The sequence below is a fragment of the Martes martes genome (genome assembly GCF_963455335.1).
Source record: "Martes martes genome assembly, chromosome: 6".
Taxonomy (NCBI): Eukaryota; Metazoa; Chordata; class Mammalia; order Carnivora; family Mustelidae; genus Martes; species Martes martes.
Genome location: NC_137893.1, coordinates 17,225,531 through 17,247,827, shown reverse-complemented (window position 1 = coordinate 17,247,827; position 22,297 = coordinate 17,225,531). Strand labels below are relative to the sequence as shown.

At 39.7% G+C, this 22,297-nt stretch overlaps 1 protein-coding gene across 1 annotated transcript in view; it reads right to left on the bottom strand.

Moving 5' to 3' along the window:
* The window catches only part of FRK (fyn related Src family tyrosine kinase), a 100,344-nt gene that overhangs the window by 42,849 nt on the left and 35,198 nt on the right, over positions 1–22,297 (bottom strand). The window contains exon 2 of the mRNA XM_080806997.1: positions 3,159–3,280. Coding sequence (XP_080663123.1) covers positions 3,159–3,280 — 122 coding nt within the window. The remainder of the gene's footprint in view (positions 1–3,158; positions 3,281–22,297) is intronic.

Below are 22,297 nucleotides of genomic sequence, written 5' to 3'. Positions count from 1 at the left end.
GTCAGCAGTGGGGTCGGTTGTTTGTGTGTTTGTTTTAATGTAGACATATTGAAGACCGTTTTCGTTCCATTTTTCTCTTGGATAGCCCTCCTTCTGGCTAATAAGAAAATTTTCCTTTCAGTAGACTATAATGGTCTGCATTTACTTTGTCCCCCAGTGAATACACAGCAATCAGATAATTTGTTTGAAAGACTCTAAATTGTTTGACTTCATTCAAAAAGAATCTATAATGATATCCTGGTTTCCAAGCAAGGCCTACAAAGCTTCCTAAATCCATAAGCAAGCGCTAGAGTATTCTCAGCACATAAAAGCCAATATCCTTGTAATTTTGTTCTAAGCCTGTAAAGCTGTTTTGTTCCATAATATTCTACTTAGAAAGTGTTCAGAATAGTCACTGCAGCCTGGGCATTATTCAAAGATATGACTCAAGTCGTTCCACTTTTAGTTTGTTTTCCTCATGGAAATCTTCTTCTATATGTTTAATGCTAATCTAAAACATTTAATCTAGCTTTTAGCTAAATAATGATTACCTAAATTTGCATATAAATATTGGGAAAGCCAAATAAACAAATGGATACATTTAAATTGGGAATTCTCTTCTATCTCTTATCATGAAGCATAGAGATTTCCAAAAGACTTGTTTTTTCTTCCTCGGAGTATAACATTCTCAATGAAATCTTCCAATATTTATCTGTAAGGATGTTCATGGCATCATACTTTATAACAGTAAAATAGCTAAAAAATACACAGGGGCGCCTGGGTGGCTCAGTGGGTTAAGCCTCTGCCTTCGGCTCAGGTCATGATCTTAGGGTCCTGGGATCGAGCCCCACATGGGGCTCTCTGCTCAGTGGGGAGCCTGCTTCCCCCCCTCTCTCTGCCTGCCTCTCTGCCTACTTGTGATCTCTCTCTGTCAAATAAATAAAATCTTTAAAAAAAAAATTTAAAAATAAATTAAAAAAATAAAAAGTACATAAAACATGAAATAGGTTAAATGATGAAATTCCCATACAATGGAAGGTTATGTGGCTTCTAAACATAATGATGTAGAAGGATATGAAAGGACGTGCAAAATCATTCATAGGACACTGAGAGATAAATAAGAAAAATGCAGCTTAGGTCCACTGTGTGTGTGTATATACAAATATGTGTGTATGTATATATAAATACAGATAGGCATATATACACACTCATATCTATATTTATATTTTTTTCTTTACAAGATGATCTCCATTTATTTTCTGAATACAAGTGTGTATTTGTTTAAATATACTTACAGGTGAAGTACAGAAAAAAGCTTGCCAGGAAAGGTATTTAGATATGAAAAATATATCTTCAGATGGTGATATTTTTTATTCTTCTTTGAGCTTCTCTATTTATATAACAATGCTGACATTGCTTTCATGATCAGAAAAAAGTTATTAGATCTAATAAAATATTCACATATGTCACCCAGGTGTGGATAGGTGTGCCCTGGTATGAAGTCACAGGCTAATGGGGCATCACTGTCAGTCATGATACTGTTTCATTATCACCTTGGGCATAAGCAAGATTAGGAAGGTCAATGGTACATTTCAAAAATGGTAATCAGAACAGCATCCCCTACTCACGGGTGGACATGAAGCCAAACAATCTGAGAACACCATATTATCTTGGTGCAGGAAGAGGCAGGGGCTGCCCGAATATTTGGGACTGCCTGGTGTGAGTAAGAAAAATGGGTCCCGAGCACACACAGTCTGGCCTGAGTTCAGATCCAATCAAAGTTCCTAGGACATGTTGAGCTCAGGGCCTGCTTCCCCGGTGCACCGTGAAGGCTGTCCTGACCTCAGCTCAGTGAGGTAGGCGGACACAATAAGGTATATAGGCATTGTGTTTAATAAACATTTACTGCAGGGCAATAAGGATAAAGGAAGGCAAAATCCTTTCCCCCAAAAGGTTTAAATCTAGACATAGTGCACACTTTAAAGCGGATAATAGCACAAGATGGGCCCAGGCACAACAGAAGTCCGAGCAGAGCAAGGACAGAAAGAGTGTCACATGACAGATGGTCTGAGTGGTCTTTAAGAAAGGATGTTCTGTAGCCTTGCAACATACACCAAGAAACAAATTCTTCAAAGATGTATTCATTTATTTTAGAGAGAAAGCATGAGCGGGAGGAGGGGCAGAGGGAGAGAGACAGAATCTCAAGCAGACTCCCCGGTGAGTATGGAGTCTGACCCAGGAAGGGGATTGAGGGGCTCCATCGCATGAACCCCAAGATCAAGACTCGAGCCAAAACCAAGAGTCAGACATTTAACCAACTGAGCCACCCAGGTGCCCCAAGAAACATAGATTCTTGAAGGCAGAGACGTGCATGTAAGCACCTGTAACTATTAAAGGCCATTCCCAGGTCTTTCTTCCTTCCTAAGAAAACATAAAGTAAACATGTACTTTACTCTTAGTTAGAAAACTATATTCAGCTAAATTTTACATGTCATGGAGTTAACGAAATGCAACTGCATCCAGCATTTCAATTCTTTTTTTTTCTTTTTTTTTTTTTTTTTTTTTTTTTTTTATTTACTGGGCAAAGACAAATGAAACACAAAAAGTCAAACTGGGGGCACCTGGGTGACTCATGGGGTTAAAGCCTCTGTGTTTGGCTCAGGTCATGATCCCAGGGTCCTGGGATTGAGCCCCGCATCAGGCTCTCTGCTCAGCAGGGAGCCTGCTTCCCCCCCCTACCCCCGCCTGCCTCTCTGCCTACTTGTGATCCCTCTCTGTCAAATAAATAAATAAAATCTTTAAAAAAAAAAAAAGTCAAACTGAATTGGGGAAAGATCAATTTTTGACAACAGCATAGTTTTCGCTTTTGGCTTATCATTTCCCTAGAAGGACAAGATCCCTAGATAAAGTGAGAAAATGCAGCCTGATCTGTATGATTGTCATTTCATATCCAGAGCACACATATTTGCTTACAGAGACTCCTATCCACAGACAGAAACTGTTTGCTAATTTCTGCATTACTCTTGGGCAGTTCAAATTTAATTTGGCACTTATTATGAACATAATATGAACATAAGAAATAAGGCAAATTTCAAATTAACCTGTCCATGCTCACACAGCAGGTTCATTACTACAGACTCTCAAACCCACACTTAAATCACACAAAACAATGCCCATACCTGAAAGGGCGAAATCTCCTTTCTGGCTTTCACTCTCTCTGATTAGAAAGGCACCAGTCTGGTTTTCTGAATATAATAGTTGTTTTTCTGCATCTGTTCTCTTGATTGCTCCAAAGAACCACCTAAAAAAGAGACAGATGTAAACTTTAATTAACCAATCAACAGTCATTTTTTAAAGAGCAGGAAGTTTGGCAAGAAAGTATTCCAACATCAGAAATGTTTGTCATTCTTTAGTGAAACTATTACAGGTATAAATGGCACCTTTTGATACTTGAGATGATTTTTCTGGATGTCTATAATCCTTACCAGGAGTCTTTTAAAAATTACAGAATAGGGATTTGGCTGATGCCTGCTACTACGTCTCTTCTCACATCTGCATTCTATTCCGTCTGAGAGGTAATGTGTCCTCCTTCTGTCAAGTTCAAAGCCTCCGGGGTGGGCCCACCACATTAGCCTGCTGGGTTCCATGCTCTATAATTATTCACCATCACCATCAAACTTTCACCACCTCACCTAACGCCTTCTAGGTGCTAGGAGGCAAACACTTCAATCAAAGGAGTCATACATTTCACATTAAAGTGTGAACAATTAAAAATGTAGTTCTCTGGGCATTAATTTCCCCCCCACCACCACCCCACTCCATCCATTACTGCCCAATGGCACCATAATATGAGATGATTTTTGCATGCTTAGGAGGAACTTATCAAATATAAAGGAAATTGTCCTTGGTGGAGAGATGATGTGAAAAAGATTTTTCCACTTGGGAAGTATCTTCCTAGTGCTTCCCCCAACTTCTTATCTTTACCCTTCCAACCTGAACATTCCAGATATATAAAAGTCAGATATTGAACACATATTTGTGAATGTGTTTAATCCCTACAAAGAATTATGGATGTTATTTTATTTTTGAGATTTTATTTATTTATTTGACAGAAAGAGAGAGAGCACAAGCAAGGGGAGTGGCAGGTAGAGGGAGAAGCAGGCTCTCTGCTGAGCAGGGAGCCCGATGCGAGGCTCGATCCCAGGACCCTGAGATCATGATCTGAGCTGACATCAAGATCAGTTGGGTGCTTCACTGACTGAGCCACCCAGGTGCCCCAAGAATTATGGATCTTAACATTGGAGCCAGCCTAAGATGTAGATAAAGTCTGTAGACACTAATGCGATCATATGAGGAAGTTGAGAAAACCTGCTTTTCACTGATGACCCTCACTCTAGAGTCATGAAGTTGATTTTTATCATTTAAGATTTTAGGTAAAACTTTTTATCTTTCAGGTATCATCTTTAAAAATGCAGACACTCAAAGAGGGGAAATGTGGGCTTGGGGGAAGACATATAGGCCGTGTGCGGAGCTGCAGGCTGAGGGGAGGAAATACAGGCCATCAAAAATTGGTTCCAATTGGCGTGACAGGTCATGGACTGGCTTGACGGGTCGTGGATACTGGGGAGTATAAGTCTACTGAGGGTGATACAATCGGAAGGAAGAGGAGAAAGGAAGTGAAAAGAGAGGCACTAAAACATAATCATTACCGTCTAACAAAGGCAAGGTGCTTGTTTACCATTTTGCCAATCATCAAGTTGGAAATTACACAATATTAACTATATCAGTGAGGATATGCCAGGTTATATTAATGAACAATGTTAAAAATCTCCATGGTTTAAGACAACAGAGATCTGTTTTTCCCTTAGCCGCATGTCCGTGGAAGGTCGCGTGGGCTCTGCTCTAGGTCTGCCTCCAGCTCCACCAGGGCATTTGCGTCTCCATGCTTCCACGTTTGCTGGGGCAGGAGTGACATATGTGGCCAATCACAGGCTGGTTCCTGTAGCTTCTAGTTAAATCTTCTATGCAAGAATGAAACCATTGCAAATAAGTCATATGTTTGTGCTTAAATGCAAAGAGAGCAGGAAACACAATCACACCGTTCTCCAGAAGGCAGAGAGCTGGCATCGTTTGGTAGACTGCGCTAAAGACCAGCCCGCTGATTCAGTATCAGGGGCCAAATTGATGTCCACAGACTATTGTTTATCTGACGGAAACTATGGCAGGCATGGTGACATTCCAAGGGGCTATGTAATGAATTCACAGTAAAAGAGAAAAGCATGTTTTCTATGAGTACAGAAATAAGTCAATAGAACAATGGGGGGAAAAAAAAACCCTCAAACAGACCCAAACACACAAATTAGAGACGAAAGTATAGATTATTCAATAACCAATGTCAGTGCCACTAAAAGTCCATATGGAAAAAATTAATTGATGCTACTTATAATATACAACATAGTTCTACGTAGATTAATGACCTAAAGCAAGCTTTAAAACTTTCTGAGGATACCAGACTAGGGAGGGTTTCTTAGATAAGACAAAAAGAAAAGGACATAAAAACCTTAAGGGAAAAGATTAATAATACTTCTTACACCACAATTAAAAGATTATCATGAAATAAAATTAAAATACAAGCCAGAGGGGCACCTGGGTGGCTCAGTCGTTAAGGATCTGCCTTTCGCTCAGGTCATGAGCTCAGGGTCCTGGGATGGAGCCACACATCGGGCTCCTTGCTCAGCGGGGAGCCTGCTTCTCCCTCTCCACCTCCCCCAGCTTGTGTCCTGTCTCTCACTGCATCTTTCTCTGTCAAATAAATAAAAATAAAATCGTAAAAAAAAAAAATTCAAGCCACAGACCTGGAGAAAATATTTACAAAGTATATAACCAAGAATAGTGTTCAGATTACATAGAGACCTGTAATCAATTAAAAAAAAAAAAAGACAGGTGCGCCTGAGTGGCTCCATTAGTTAGGTGCCCTACTCTTGATTTCGGCTCAGGTCATGAATGGTCTCAGGGGTCATGGGGTCAAGCCCTGCCTTGGGCTCGGCGCTCAGAGGGGGACTCTGCTTGGAATTCGGTCCCTTTCCTTCTACTCCACCCCTGCACCGGCGCGCTCCTCCTCTCTCTCTAAATAAATAGATAAATCTTTACATACTTCTTAAAGGTTTTATTTATTTCTTTGACAGAGAGAGAGAGAAAGAGAGCACAGGCAAGGGGGAGCAGTAGAGGGAGAAGCAGGCTCCCTGATGAGCAGGGCACCCAGTGCGGGGCTCAATCCCAGAACCCTGGGATCAGGCCCTGAGCTAGAGGCAGACGCTTAACCAACTGAGCCACCCAGGCACTCCTAAAAGAATTTTTAAAAACGAAACAACACAGTAGAAAAACTGGCGTAGGATATAACTGTACAGTTCATAGAAAAGGAAAATCCAATAACTAAGAAAAATAAGAGAAGAAGCACAATCTTTGTCTGTAGCAATACTATGATCTACACCAATAAATATTAACACAATGACATTTCACACTTTTCAGGCTAGACAAAATTTAAAACTTTCACATTTGGCCATTGGGAAAATCGTGAAACAAGAATTTTCATACAATACTAGAGGGAATACCATGTGGTACAACTACTTCAGAGAGCAATCTAGCAATATCTAATAATGGTATTTGTATACCATTCAACTTCGCTTCTAGATTATATGCCACATGTGCTCAAGGACATGAATCACAAGAACATTCACTGAAGAATTCTAGCACTGAAAAATTGGAAACAAACTAAAAGTCCATTATAGAGAAATAGATAAGTTTAGTTATAGATATAAGATAGAATAATACACAGCAGATAAAACAAACTGTTGAGGGACTAAAGGGAGTTGAAGAGTGATACATACTACTCTAACGTCATTTAAGTGAACACATAAAAAACACTATATATTTTTATGGACAGTTGTATGCTTAATGAAAGCCAATAGTTAATAGCTAATGGTATTTTTTTACTCCATTTCCAGAAATGGCAAAATTTCTTTGCACAAACATTTCAAGCACATTAGCAGCACGGATCAGATATACTGATCAACCCCATGCATTTTCTTGATTCTGAGTGCACTGATTATGCATCAGCATTAAAATGTTTGCTCAAAATATAAATATTTAAACCTTTACAAGAATTACAATTTATCTATCAGATTAAATTCTTAGAAGTATGACTATATCTCATATATCTTACCATTCTCAAGAATAAATTCCATTATATATTTTACATACATACATTACATTTGTATTTTGTATAATCAAATCTGTAAATGATGTATTTTCTCTGCCCAACATATGTATAAGCAAGCAGTTTCTGTAAGTCGAAGACATAGTAATTTTACAACATCTGTAGAGAGGAACTCCATGGTAATTTTTTTAAACCCTTTTTTGTCTCACCAATTTCAGATTTTTGTACACACTCACTTTACAAGGCAAATCACACCAGTATTGACTCCAGAGTAACAATGAAATGGATATAAATATTTGACTGGATGCATCAGCTCGCTTAATGCCTGGAATTTTACTTGGCTGAGCTACACCAGGAAGTGAATATAAATAAAAAGTTGTTTTCTGGATGTAGTGTCATTACAATGCCGTCTTTCATACTCAGTGATGACGCAACCATGGAGAACGGTAGTTCTTTTCACCCTTCACATATGGGAAAAACGTGCCTTAATCCGTGGTCTGAGCCTGTGGCAAAACTGTCATTCTTTTCCATTCTGCCTGTTAGAGCCCCTGTCGGCCCCATTCCAGAGGGTCACGCACACCCCAGGCCCGCTTGCCTACCACAGCCACTTTCAAGGCCCTCTTTCGGCTGTACTTCTCGTGTGCAGTAAACAGTAAGTGCTGAGAAGTAATCACAGAATCCCAGGACGGATCCAGGGAGAGTCTTACAGGGAAACACCCAAGAAGAGTCTTACAGATCAGTGACCCTCCAAGTGTGGCCCCTGGACCAGAAGCATCCGCATCACAAGCAAACTTGTTAGAAAAGGAAATTGGCAGGTATCTCTCATACCTCCTAAATCAGAGACTGTGCGGTGGTGCCCAACAATCTGGGTTTCACTAAGTCACCAGGTGCATCTGATCCACAGTAAAATCTGAGAACTACTGAGTTATAGGAATAATTAAAAAAAAATAAAAAATTTTATGAGACAGCTGAGAATAATAAGAGTTTGGTGTTTACATGTGAAAATTATCCAATACAATGACCCTACACACATATTTTACTGATCTTTAATGAAACTAATCTTTATTGCTATGCCAGACTTGTCATGAATGAGATCTTGATTAAGAATAACCAAAAAGGAGAGGAGACTCATAACAACCTAGGAGAAGGAAATGCTTCAAATAGATGAAAATGGAGCAAAAAGCATAATGTTGGTTTTGAACGAAAGGAGTATGTGATTGAAGTCTAAGGCTTATTTTGCAAACATTTATCCACTGTCTACTGTGTGTACATTCCGACCCAGACCCAGAAAGATCTGCGAGACATACTCCTGAACAAAAAAGAATAAACTTCGGAGTAATCAAAATATTAGTTTTATTTATATTTTAAAAACCAACAAACCAAAACTTACATGTGCTTACTTCTCTGGAGATTAGAAAGATAACAAAAACATGGCAAATAAAAACAAAAACAAAGCCTTTCACTTTTTACTCTGCATTTTTCCCCATAATGTGGAAATTTATAGTAAGAGGTAGTTTTATATTACTTTGCAATCTACTTAAACAGAAAAAACATCTAAGGAAGCCGATCAGAAATATGCTATAAAAATCCGCATGCTATATGAGAGCTGAAGTAGAAACTTTGGCAGTTAGAGTTGATAGAGACAAGGAAAATCTCAAAGGAGCACGGGACAGGTGCTGATGGATGAGGAGGGAAACAGACAGGAGAGCAAACATAACCCCAGGGTTTCAAGTCTAGACGAATGAAGAACAACAGACTCAGCAACATATTAAAGGCAGAGCACCATAATGATTATGAGCTACAGCATCTCCCTGGGAAAATCAACCTCTCTTGCCTGCACTGGACTTCGTCATCTGTTAGTGAAAATAATAATAACTGCCCAGTAGGTTTGTTTTGAAAGTTAAAAAAAAAAAAATGATGTGTATCAAGGGCTGGATGCCTGGCCACATTCATGCTCCATAAATAGCACCTACTTTCAGAAAACTAATTTAAGGGAGAAATTATATATTTGGTTTTAGATGTGTTAGGTGGGAGGTCATGATGAAACGTGAATGAGTATGTGGATGTGATCTCACTTCTCTAGACGTGTTTGTATGGCAAGTTTCCTCCCCAGTGGGTCCTGCCTGCTCATTCTTGACTAGGACATGCTGCCACCAGGTGGCAGTAGGCCATTTTACTAATTCAGAAAGGCTGAAGCTGTAGTGTGGTAACTGGAAGTACTTTATTTGACAAAAAGGACAAATTAGTCCTTAAAAAAAAAAAACAACAGAACTTATGCATTGTTACTGAATATCAACATTTAAATAATATAGATATCAATCAAGATGTAGGGAAATCAACAAGTAAATAGATGTGGTACCTCCAGGGGCACCTGGCTCACTCAGTTGGTAGAGCATAGAATTCTCAAGCTCAGCATCCCAAGTTCAAGCCCCACATGGGGCGTGGAGTCTACTTAATTAAAAGAAAATTGTTTTTAAATAAATATGTGGTACCTCCACAAATATGTCCTCATTTCCTCCTAATACTTTTATTCTGTCCACTCTGCTGACTGTCACAAAGTAGATGTCTAGTACTCTCATAATTCTGATCTAATGGTGTTAGCTTCCTCCTACATTTTTTTTTAAAGTAAGCTCTGTGTCCAGTGTGGGGCTTGAACTCAGAACCCCAAGATCATGTGGCATGCCCTACTGACTCGGCCAGCCAGGTGCCACCTACATTTTTAAAAAGAGAAAACCTATTCCTAATAACTTAACTGCTGGCTAACATTTACAAAGTTTAACATACAATTTCTTTTCCCCATGCCTCCCTAACAACCAAGACAGCTGGCCTTAAGCCACAGGAGACAGACCCTGAAGAAAAATAAGTTTCTAAAACCAGCCCCAGAAGAATGCTGGTATCCATCCTCCCAGAAACTGCAGAAAGGAAAAATGAGAAGATCAGCTTGGCACAGCCACCCATGAGGGAAGTAACCTGGGGTGCCTGCCCAGGTGGGAACTCGGGGTCAGCTCTGTCTTTATTGTTGTTATCACAGACACAAGTTACAGTGGATAAAACGACCCATCATCATCACCAGCGTGGCTTGCGGGCATCAGACACTAACATTTGCAAAACACCTATAGTCTGCAGGGTACGCTCACCATCGCATTTAGTCCCTTATCATAACTAAATCATTCTCATGGTCCCTGGAGCCGTGGCAGTCCCACGTGACTGCCCTGCATCTATCTGCATCTGGGCAACACTGCCAGGACAGCCCCTGCGGTAGAGTCCCTTCCTGTCCAGGTCGCACGGCCCTGCCCTCTACTAAGTGTCCCGAGGCTCAGTGGCCCCTTTAGCTCACAGAAAGTGAACCCTTTTCCCACTCACAGAACATAAGGACAAAGAAAAGGCAAATAATGCTCACATGTATTTTGTTATTCATTCCCTCCTTTTCATTTTCCTCATCGCGAACTTTGTCCGCTTCATCATCACCACTTCGATTATGGCAAAGTTCTCCTTTCCGTTCTCCTTAATATCAACAGCTTCTGCTGTTACTGATCACGTACAAGGAGGCAGGGACTGCTGTTAACAGCGCCACACGCATTCCCGTAGACTCCCCGGCCTTGCTCACGCCACCGCCACTAGATGAATCATTTGATCATACGACCGGATACATCTCACCGATGCACACACATTAGTAAGTTTTAAGGGTTCCCCTTGCTTAGGGAATAAAATCCTTACTGACCTGGAATTTCGGGCCCTCTGCATTTCTGGACACCAGCCATTTCCCGAGCAGTGTCTTTCCTACCATCAACTCTTCGGCTCTAGCTAAACTCATTCTCTTATGGCTGTTTGCCCTGGCATCGCTTAAATCCGCCTCCCCAGAATTCCCAGTACAGTGACCATCCTTCCAGCTTCTCATGTAGCATACGAAAGTTAGAGCTGCCTTTTGTTTTTTTCCCTAGTTATTCCATGTTCACTTGAGGCTGCAGACCTCCCGGGTACAAAGCCTAACTTTGCCTAATATGACTTTTTTTTTTAATTTTATTTATTTATTTGGCAGACAGATTTCACAAGTAGGCAGAGAGAGAGGAGGAAGCAGGCTCCCTGCTGAGCAGAGAGCCCGATGAAGGGCTCGATCCCAAGGCCCTGAGATCATGACCTGAGCCGAAGGCAGAGGCTTTAACCCACTGAGCCACCCAGGCACCCCGTCCCCCAATATGCCTTTTGGAACAGTTAAATAAATATTTGTTGATGAAACAATACATTGTACCTCAGTATGGGCATTTATATGTGTTTCAGTTTATCCTGAATATTGAACTGGATAAAGCCTGTGTTTTCATGTAATCTTTTATTTGCTCTTGCCACATACTTTGGAGTGTTAAGCGCTTTGGGGAGAAGCCTTATCTGCTCTGGGCCAGTTGCAACACAGATTCACATGTTAATTGGCCGCAGACCACTGATTCCAATCTGACCATTCTCTTCCCCCAAAGAGAACATTTGCCTATGAACGTAAAGATCAAAAATGAAGCTGATTTTCCTGTCCTCCCAAACACAAGCGTATCAGGGCTGCACACATGTAAAAAATGTGTGATAACGTGACAATGTCGCCTTCGATATCTGAGGTATGACTTGCAGTCACAAAGAAACCAGGAAGCTCCTTGCTGGGTTCATTTGATAAAGCTTTTTTTGTAGTGGTTCACTTCTACAGTCATCATAAAAGGGGAATTTGGAAGGAACTTCTGTAGAAAGGAAGTAAGATGAACTAATTGGTATTTTCACCACTGGGGAAGGTGTGGTGCTATATGTTTGTAAAGATATGATTGTAACCTGAACCCACCTGTCAGTGACCGGTAATCAAAAGCTTTCAAGGGGCGCCTGGGTGGCTCAGTGGGTTAAAGCCTCTGCTTTCGGCTCAGGTCATGATCCCAGGGTCCTGGGATCGAGCCCCGCATCGGGCTCTCTGCTCAGCGGGGAGCCTGCTTCCCTTCCTCCCATCTCTCTCTGCCTGCCTCTCTGCCTGCTTGTGATCTCTGTCTGTCAAATAAATAAATAAAATCTTTTTTTAAAAAAAAAGCTTTCAATACCTCACAAAAAGCTGAAGAGCAGAACGAAGTTCAGACAGGGATCCAATCTCAAGGCACTGCTTTGGTCTCACAACCATCTCCTATTTGTATAAAAGGAAATGGAAGCTAATATTGATTTCTCTCATTCTTTTTTTTTTAAGTTTTTTTTTTTTTTTATTTATTTGACAGAGATCACAAGCAGGCAGAGAGGAAGGCAGAGAGAGAGAGAGGAAGGGAAGCAGGCTCCCCGCTGAGCAGAGAGTCCAATGCGGGGCTCGATCCCAGGACCCTGGGATCATGACCTGAGCCAAAGGCAGAGGCTTAACCCACTGAGCCACTCAGGGGCCCGTGATTTCTCTTTTAAGATAAAAAACAAGAGTGCCTTCTGGCACAGTCGATGGAGCATGTGACTCTTGATCTCAGGGTCATGAGTTCAAGCCCCACAATGGGCTTGGAGCCTACTTAAAACAAACAAACATACAAACAAGGTGTGTGAATATATAATGGCATTTCCAATCATCAAGCCTGAAATATAAGTGTAAATTCTGACCTGTCTGCTCTGTTTTTATACGTTTTTGATAATGTTTGTCCTAGAAACAAGAGAAATGTGGATAAGAGTTGAAAGCATTAATCATTAAGGAGTTTCCATCTTTGTCACATCCAAAGAAAGTAAATGCAATTGATTTTTATAATGTCTAGGAAAATGCCCTATTTCACAGAACACCACAAATGTTCACTCCAATTCTTTATTTGACTAAGCTGTTGGATACTAGTATAGCTTTTTAATAGTTATAGGGAGCACTAATTTAAGAGGTGACAGCCCCACTTAGTTTCCTATCCAAAAACAAACAAACAAACAAACAAAAACCCCACAAGAGTTATCTTCTCTCATGAATCATTTCCTTGCTCACTTCCAAGAAGGAAAAAAAATGAAAGGAACTTTTTAATTCACTTAATTTTAAAGAATCTTAATTCCTAGTATCATGAATGATACTTTATTTAAAGCACTGAGTATTCTTCTTGAAAGATCTTTAAATATGGGGCACCTGGCTGGCTCAGTCACTAGAGAATGCAACTCTTGATCTTGAGGTAGTGAGTTCAAGTCCCACACTGGGCACAGAATTTATTTAAAAAAATAAAGATCTACAAAATAACTTGTTCTTTGGGAATGTTCACTGAATCAACATGACCAAATGTTGAGTCTAGTGAGCCAGTAGTCCTTGTGTGTACCCTCTTCGAGATGGGTTAATAATGTAACACTCTGTATCATTTATTTCCATTAAATCTTTTATCCCAAATCAAATAGTACACAGCTTGAAGGTATCTTAACCTTCTTATTACCCTACATGGTCATATTGATAAAACAGTTTTCTGTGTGCTTCATTTGCTAAAATATATCAGTAACATTCATTTCATACTAACTATATAGAAAACAGATGAAGAAGCTTAGGAGCAAAAGAAGGGTCTAGTTCTTGTCCTTTGAGAATTTTAGATTATCAAGGGAGGGATAATAGATCATTTTAACTGAATAATCAAAAAGAAAGTAACAAAAACAAGAGGTGTATTTAATTTCTAAGGGAATTGCAATCCAAGAAATAAATAACCCAACAGTGTGTCAACAATGGAAGGCATCTTAGAGAAAAGACCCTTGGAATAAGGATTTGGAAGAGATAAGAAATCCAAAGAAATGAAGGACAAGGGCATGTCACAGGTGAAGAACCAGCAGCATGTCTGGGAGCAGACTGGTTTGATGGGCAATGGTGGGGGAGGAGGGTCGATTAAATGAAGAAGAAACAGAACCAGTTCTTTGATGTTTTTGGTACTCCCATGTAGGAACAACTAACTCTGCAGTAGAAGTAGATCTTCGACGAACAGTCAAAAAGTACATCCAGGAGGAGGATAAGATAGTTCATTTAAGATTTAACACGGTAAAGAATTTTGAGTTCTGGGCACACTTGCAAAAATGATGGGAAAATCTGACTTTTTTTTAAAAAATCAGTGAACAAATTTAAGAAGTCAAAGTGTGGAAGGCAGGAGCAAGGGAGAATTATTCTATGCGAGGCACACAGGAGAGGAGATCAGAATTTTAGAAAGAGAAAGAAATTTTTATGAGGATTCATGGGTACAGCTCTGAAACTTACTGTAAATGCATTTTAATGAGTCCATGCATTCTCTGGGAAGAGAGTCCAGTGTTTCATTAAATTCTCAATGACGCCTGTGACAGAAACTACACATCTTCAATAAGGCTAAGTGGCTTTTTTTTTCAGGTTCATGCAAGAGCTGGTACCAAGACTATAACCACAGCCTACCACCATAAAATTCCTTCACTCATTCATTTTTCATTCAACAATTATTTATTGAGTGCTTACTATGTGTCAGGCTCAGTTCCAGTTGGTAGAAATAGAGCAATGAATGGAACAAACAGGAAGTCCTGACTTTCTAGAACTCCCATACCAATGGGGAAAGATAGACAATAAATAAAATAGATGAATATACAGTGTGTTTGAAGATGATAAGTGCAAAAGAGAAAAAAAATGAAGTAACATAAGAAGGAGAGTAGGCAGCAACAGGTGGCATTGGAATTCCAGAGGGTTTGCCTGTGTGTTCCTGAAGTGAAAGGAATCAAAATAAATTCAGCCATGGAGAAAAATTGGATAGAATCTTTGGAAGGAGTAGACGAATAAGGACCCTAATCCACTCTAGGATTGAGACAATATCCAGATTTCTCAACTGTAGCTTGGCTAATATCTATTAGCATTTTTTTTAGATAAGAAATAAATGATACCCATCAATTTCATTGTTATCACCAATATTTATGGAAATGCAAAACACCAGAAGCTTTAAGTATCTTCCAAGGGTCTCCTTGGGAGCTATGGCTCTTTAGCCAAAGAAAATTGAGCCATCTGTTGAGCAGGAAGAGTACCCTTTTATTTAAAAAAAAAAAAAAAATCAAACAACAACTATATATAGAATAGAAATAATATTTCTGATTATATAGGAATTGTGGAGGTAAGATTTCTTTCCAGATAGCTCTTAAATCCATATAAAAATCAAAATGTTTAAGTGAAATCTTAAAATCTTTCCATTTGGCAAACATACAATGAAAAACAAAATCTCTATTCTCTTAACCTACACACGGCACAAAGACACAGGCATATATGTGGATGTGGTTGTGGATATATGGGGGTGTATGTGTGTGTGTGTGTGTGTGTGTAGGTGTGTACCTACTGCTACCAACACAGATGTGTACTAGATTCACTGACTTTTAGAGGCTGAAAGGAAGCAGGTGTCCCACGCCAGACAAGAGGTGAGACAGAGTCCACAAAGGTCCCAATGGACACACACATTCTCTTTTTCTTTTCCTTTCATTTTAATAATCTGATCCTGCTCACCCAGCTACCAACCAAACATTGCTATCATTAACACTTACCAATAATCACACCAGTATTAATAACTGAAGGATTTATAACCTACATAAATGCCCCCACTGGACTCGGAAATGGAAGACGCTGAACCTCTCCACAAAGCAGCTGGTTCTTGTCAAAAGGAAAGCCAGAAACAGTGCCAGAAAATACACCTTTTGTTTTCAGTGTCAACAAGCTGTTTGTCAGGAAACAAAAGGAAGGTCTGCCAGTGCGCTGGTGGATTTTTCTAAAACCTGAAAATTAGCTCTCGGCTTGTTTTTGCTGAGAGTTACAGGAAAGGGCAGCCGCACAAGAGTATCAGGGCCCCCCTCCTCGGAACTGCTATGGGGAAAGCCTGCCTCACCTGAGAGAAGGAGAAGTGTCCCTCCGCACCCACCCCGCCACACTTCTTAACCTCCTCGAGGGCCTCAGTTCTCAAACTCCAGTTTGCTAAGAGAGCCCAGGAAGAGTGTGGACGAGGCAAGTGCCCCCCGCTCGGAGGTGGGGCTCCCAGTGCCACAGCTTCCCAGGTGCCCCAGAGAATTAATTCTGAGGCTGGGAACCCAGGAGTGAGTTTGGAAAAGCACAACTGTTCTCTGAAGGGAAAGAATTTCTCTCATGTCTGCCATCACCCACACCAAACCCCGGTTCTCTCTGGTCCCCTCTGCCCCACCCCAGACCCCACTCTCTTATTTTCATCCCAACCAAAAGATATAAATTCAGCCCAAACTTCGTGTAAAATTGGTGGAGAGCCAAGTGCAATCTAGAGTAACAAGTTCAAATACATTAGAAATCTCGTTCCTTGAAACTTAGTATCAAGTGCCCTGAAGAAGGAATTTCCCAAATGCTCTTTTCCCTCAGGCCCTTAGCCCCCTGCCAGGTTGCTAAGGCCCCTCTCCTCTTCCCCTCTCCTCTGGATCACATTTTTACAACAAAATACCCCAGATTTTATATGCAAAGCAATTTAGTTCTGAATCCCACCCGCACTCCAAAGGAGCATTCTGGGCCTCCTTCTGTATTCTCCAACAGACATTCCATTGTTCTGCTCCATAAACGCCCATCCACTCTAGGTCTTGAATCTCAACAGCACAAACAACCAGAGCTTTGAAAATAGAATTTTTTTTAGCAAGATAAATCCTTAGGCAGAGCACCTCTCACACCATTCTCCACAGCACAGGGTAGCGAAAGAATTACAAATACTCTTGCTGTCAAAAACTAGTCCACGTCTGAAGATAAGGGTGAACAGGCAGAGTTGGTTTTTTTTTTTCCAGTTATATTTATGTTTTAAAGAATGTAGTTTATTAAAATTATGAACTTCTTGAACTAGTTTAAAATATTTGCTCTCTCAAAGTATCTTCCGAAGAGGATAAACTAAGGGGCACCTGGGTGGCTTAGCTGCTTAAGTGTCTACCTTTGGCTCAGGTCATGATCCTGGGGTCTTGGGCTGGGGGGGGGGGGGGCAGCGGGGAATCTGCTTCTCCCTCTGCCCATCCCCCAGCTCCTGCTCTCTATCTTTCTCTCAAATAAATAAATAAAATCTTTTCTTCTTAAAAAAAAGAGGACAAACTCTAATGATACACAAAGTAAATATTAATTGTAAGTAGCACACGAACTATTTGCGTGCAAGTCTGTGTTCAGAGAAACTGAGCTATATCCTGCCTCAATGGCCACCTTACTAATCACCAAATTGCAACTACGTAAGGTTTGTTCCATAATTTAGGTGATACAAAAAATGATCTAGGTACGAAAAGGCTACCTTCTTCGTCTGCTGAAGAAAGAACTCAGTGAAACACACAGAGTATAGTAAATTCTGACTTGTCAAGTTGCGACCCAGAGAAGAGCTTTTTTAAAATCTTACAGATTTGAAAAGACTGCTGCTGGGATGAAAGCACAGGACAGGAACACCCTAAAGCCTTGGAATTGCACCCCCCCCCAAGTAAGCCTGAGAAGCAGGTATTCCTAAAACTGAGGGAAGAGAGATTCATTACACACCAGAGCTTTCCTTCCCTTAACTTCTCAACCTTTGCATTATCTGCAAAGTGGGTGAGACAGAACATCCCGTTCCTTTCCTTCACACCCCTTTCCTTGGATTCCTCTTTCTGGTATTATTTGCTTAATTCTTACTTTCCAACTATTCTTATAAGCTCCAAGAGCAAAACCCTATCTTTTTGCTCATTACTGCAATTCTCAGAGTCTAGCACAGCACCAGATATTAAAAATGCCCTCAACAAATATCTTTGAATGAATACATGAATGAATGAACAAATGATTGCTTGGGGGCGTGAGTCTCACTGTTGAACATTAAAGCTGACCGAACAACTCTAAACAAAATAAGACAAGAATATAGAATCATCCGAAAATATGGAACAGAGGGCAAAAGAAGAAGTCAGATTTTATCCATCGTGAATATCCTCCGAGCTAATCAAATGATCACAGTCCGAAAAGACAGGTGACAATAATAGCAATCACAGTAAGACTAACATTCGGATTCCACGTTACAACTCCCAGTGACATCACTGACATTACGGAGCTCATTCTCAAGGCAAACCTTGGGGCCATCAGAGCGGGCGCTTCAGGAGCTCCACTTTGTGGAGTTAGGAACTAGAGCTGAGCGGAGAGCTTAACCAAGGCCAGTGTGTTGGCGGATATGCCACGACTGTGCCCAATGTGCACAGCGGGGACATATGGAGTTGTCCTCACCTCATAATTCCACTCTACAGAGCGGGTCAGAAATATAAAGAAACCATGGCAGAAGGAGGAACACCAGGTTGAAAACATTATAATTGGCATCAACATAGTTTCACCTAAATTCATAGAAAACTACCCCACAATGTGACCATAATAAAAAAAAAAGGGGGGGCACACCCCTTCACTGGGAGTTGATAAGCTCTTTTATAATATCTCTCAGATGGAATGCTGAACAGAGTAAACCACTGGGTTTGCACAAGTGTAACAAGTCCCATATTTTCATTTCTCATTTTTTAAATTTCTCTTTAACTTCACTGATTTTCCAAGAAAAAAAAGAAAACCATGAGATTTACCCTTTATTCTCTTTAATATTTTGTCTGAAAATATATGTACAACACAAAGGATGGATCACTTTCAATAGGCAGTAAGCGCCAAATTTGTTTCTAAAAATGTTCCCATAGAATAACAAAATATACTTTCATGAAGTTAAACACTAATTCCTGTTTGTTATTTAGAGGTAGGCTTGGTTGCACAAGGATCAAAATTTGAAAATGAAAAGCACAAACTAAGCTTCAAATAAATATTTAAATAAGCAAAGCAATCCCCAAATTTAGATGATATTACAAATAATGAATTATGAAGCTCAATACTTTAAGCTTTTCCTGAACTGTCAACAAAAAAATGTGATCAAACATTTCAAAAGTAAGATCAAATTATCATTTATTCTTTCAATAGAAAATGGTATTACAAAATCATTATCATATCAAGAGTCAATCAAAGAAAATGAGTCAAAAATAAAGGGGAGGGGTGCCTGGGTGGCTCAGTGGGTTAAAGCTTCTGCCTTTGGCTCAGGTCATGATCCCAGGGTCCTGGGATCGAGCCCCGGATGGAGCCCCGCATCGGGCTCTCTGCTTGGCAGGGAGCCTGCTTCCTCCTCTCTCTCTGCCTGCCTCTCTGCCTACTTGCGATCTCTCTGTGTCAAATAAATAAATAAATAATCTAAAAAAATAATAAAATAAAGGGGAAAATTTATATAGGAGGCAGTTCATTAATATTTCACTACGGTTAGGTTTATTATTTGTCAGCTTCTTTAAATAGTTTGTAGTGATTTCTGTTCTAAATAGTCCCCTTTTTAAAAAAATATTTTATTTATTTATTTGTCAGAAAGAGACAGGGCACAAGCAGGGGGAGGGGCAGGCAGAGGGAGAAGCAGGCTCCTCTCGGAACAAGGAGCCCAGTGCAGGACTCGATCCCAGGACACAGAATCATGAGCTGAGCATAAGGAAGACGCTTACTGACTGAGCCACCCGGGCATACCTAAATATTCCCTTTCTTACCAAATTCTGTTCACACAGTTTTGTACTTATTTTCTTAAAGAGAACCTTCCCCTCCAAACCATATTAGCTGTAGGCCCATGAAACCAAGATCCATCCATGTTTGAAAATACTCTTAGATAGGAAATCTCAATGACAAGACACTATTTTCCCATCTCCATAATTTTCCATACATGCATTAATCATAGACGTACTTAAACTTTCCATTCATATCCCAAAGTGGAGATAACAGTATAATGACCCACTTTTATTCAACAATTCAATCCAACTTCAATAATTATCAACATTTTTCTGATCTTATTTCTTCCTATATATTCAATGGATCTACATTCACATGGTTTCCAAATCTTAGTTGGAAAATTGGAGTGAAAAAAAGAACTACTAAATGGTTTCATGTTCATTTTTGAAAATGGTATCTTACGCTCAATTAATTTTTAAAATCAGATTCTCATTCTTTTGAAACTAAAAGGATAGTTTTTAAAATGTTTCAAATGCTGAGAAACTTCGCATCTAAAAGAAAAAAACACTACAATAAACATTTATTGAATCTACAATAAGCTACAGGAATAATAAAAAAAGACAATATGTCTCCTTACAAGTTTACATTGCAACTGGAAAAATACACATGTAGACCAGTATAAAAAGAAAACACAAAAGTCAAAAAAATATAAGCTACCTAACCACACCATACATCATTTTGATGTCAGATAATTGAAGAAATGTATTTTAAAAGAAATGCATTGTGAGGAAATGTTTCATAATTGACATGAATGTGATCAATACGTCAATGGTGCAGACAAAATTTCATATATAATAGCTAATAAGGCAGAGACTATGAAAAAAAGACCTATGCAGTGTAATTGCCTGAAAAATATAACTATACTTCTACCGCCACATTAAAGTGCTATTTTTAGGAGTTTGGTTTGACAAGGATTTTCCACCTCACCATTTCTCTATGTGCCTCAAATACCCTTTACATGCAATTAATTGAGATTAAATTTACAACAACATTTAATTTTTTTTTTTTAAATCCCTTGATTGGGGCACCGTGGTGGCTCAGTCGTCAAGTGTCTGCCTTTGGCTCAGGACAGGATTCCAGGGTCCTGGGATGGAGCCCTGCATCGGGCCCCCTGTTTGGTGGGAAGCCTGCGTCTCCCTCTCCCACTCCCCCTGCTTGTGTTCCCTCCCTCACTGTCTCTATCTCTCTGTGTCAAAGAAATAAATAAAATCCTTTAAAGAAAGAAAAAATAGAAAAAATCCACAAGGACAAAAATTGATTTTTCAAAAGATTAATAAGAGGTGTAAGTAAGCCTCTAGCAACATCATTCAAGAAAAAAATCAAAAACACATTGTCAATATCTACAGTTGAAGAGGGGACCATCACAGATTCGCACAGATATTAACATAACAATAAAGGAATATTGTTAACAACTATATGCCAATAATTTTGACAACTTGGATGAAATAGACATGTCCCTTGATAAATACATCTTACGCAAACTACCACAAGGAGAAAGAGAAAATCTTAATAACTATGAAGAAGGTTTGTTGAAGAAATTGTATTCATAATTTAAAACCTTCCCACACAGGAACCTCCATGTCTCTAGTGCTTCACAGGAGAATGCTACCAAAATTTAAGGAAGAAATGGTATCAATCTTATACCCAAGCTCCCTCAGGAAATTCAAGAAAAAGAATATATTCCAATTTACTTTATGAGGCCAGAATTACCCTGATATCAAAAATCAAAGACATTTCAAGAAGATCACAGATAAATATCTCTCGTGAACACAGAGGCAAAAATCCTTAAAATATACTAATAAATCAAATCCAAGAATCTATAAAATAAAAAATGTATATCATAACCAAATGGGGTTTGTCCCAGGAAGAAGTTGATTGATATTTAAATATCAATGTAATTGACCACGTTAACAGACAAAAAATAAAAACTACAGAATCAAATCAAAAGACACAGAATACTTTTGAAAAATGCAACACCTATTCATGATTAAAAGCAAAAACACTTAGCAAATTGGCAACAGAAGAAAACTTCCTCCATCTTAAAAAGGGCAACAATGACAGACCTTCACCCAATGTCACACTTAGAGGCAAGATAAAAATAAAACCAAGATAGGAGCAGTTACATATCTTAAAGGAAATAAAGTTTGCACATAGATTCCAGGCTACTATCTTCTAAACTATCTACAAAAACAGAAAGCCAGTGATTCTCAGAAGAATGTGATAGAATCTAGAGTCGCTCCAATAATGTCCTGCATGCAACCAAAAATCAGCAGTATTGCAAAGAAAAAGGGAAGTGTGATCCATGCCCAGGGAAAAATGCAGTCAAAAGAAAGTAACTCCAAGTAGGCCCAGATGTTGGATTTTAAAAATGGGCAAAAGACTTGAGCAAACACTTCACAAAAGGAAACACAAAATTGGCCAGTATGCATGGGGAAAAGGTGCTGAATATCATTAGCCATTAAGGAAATGCAAATTAAGGGGTGCCTGGGTGGCTCAGTGGGTTTAGCCTCTGCCCTCAGCTCAGGTCATGATCTCAAGGTCCTAGGATCAAGTCCCACTTCCGGCTCTCTGCTAAGCAGGGAGCCTGCTTCTCCCTCTCATTCTGCCTGCTGCTC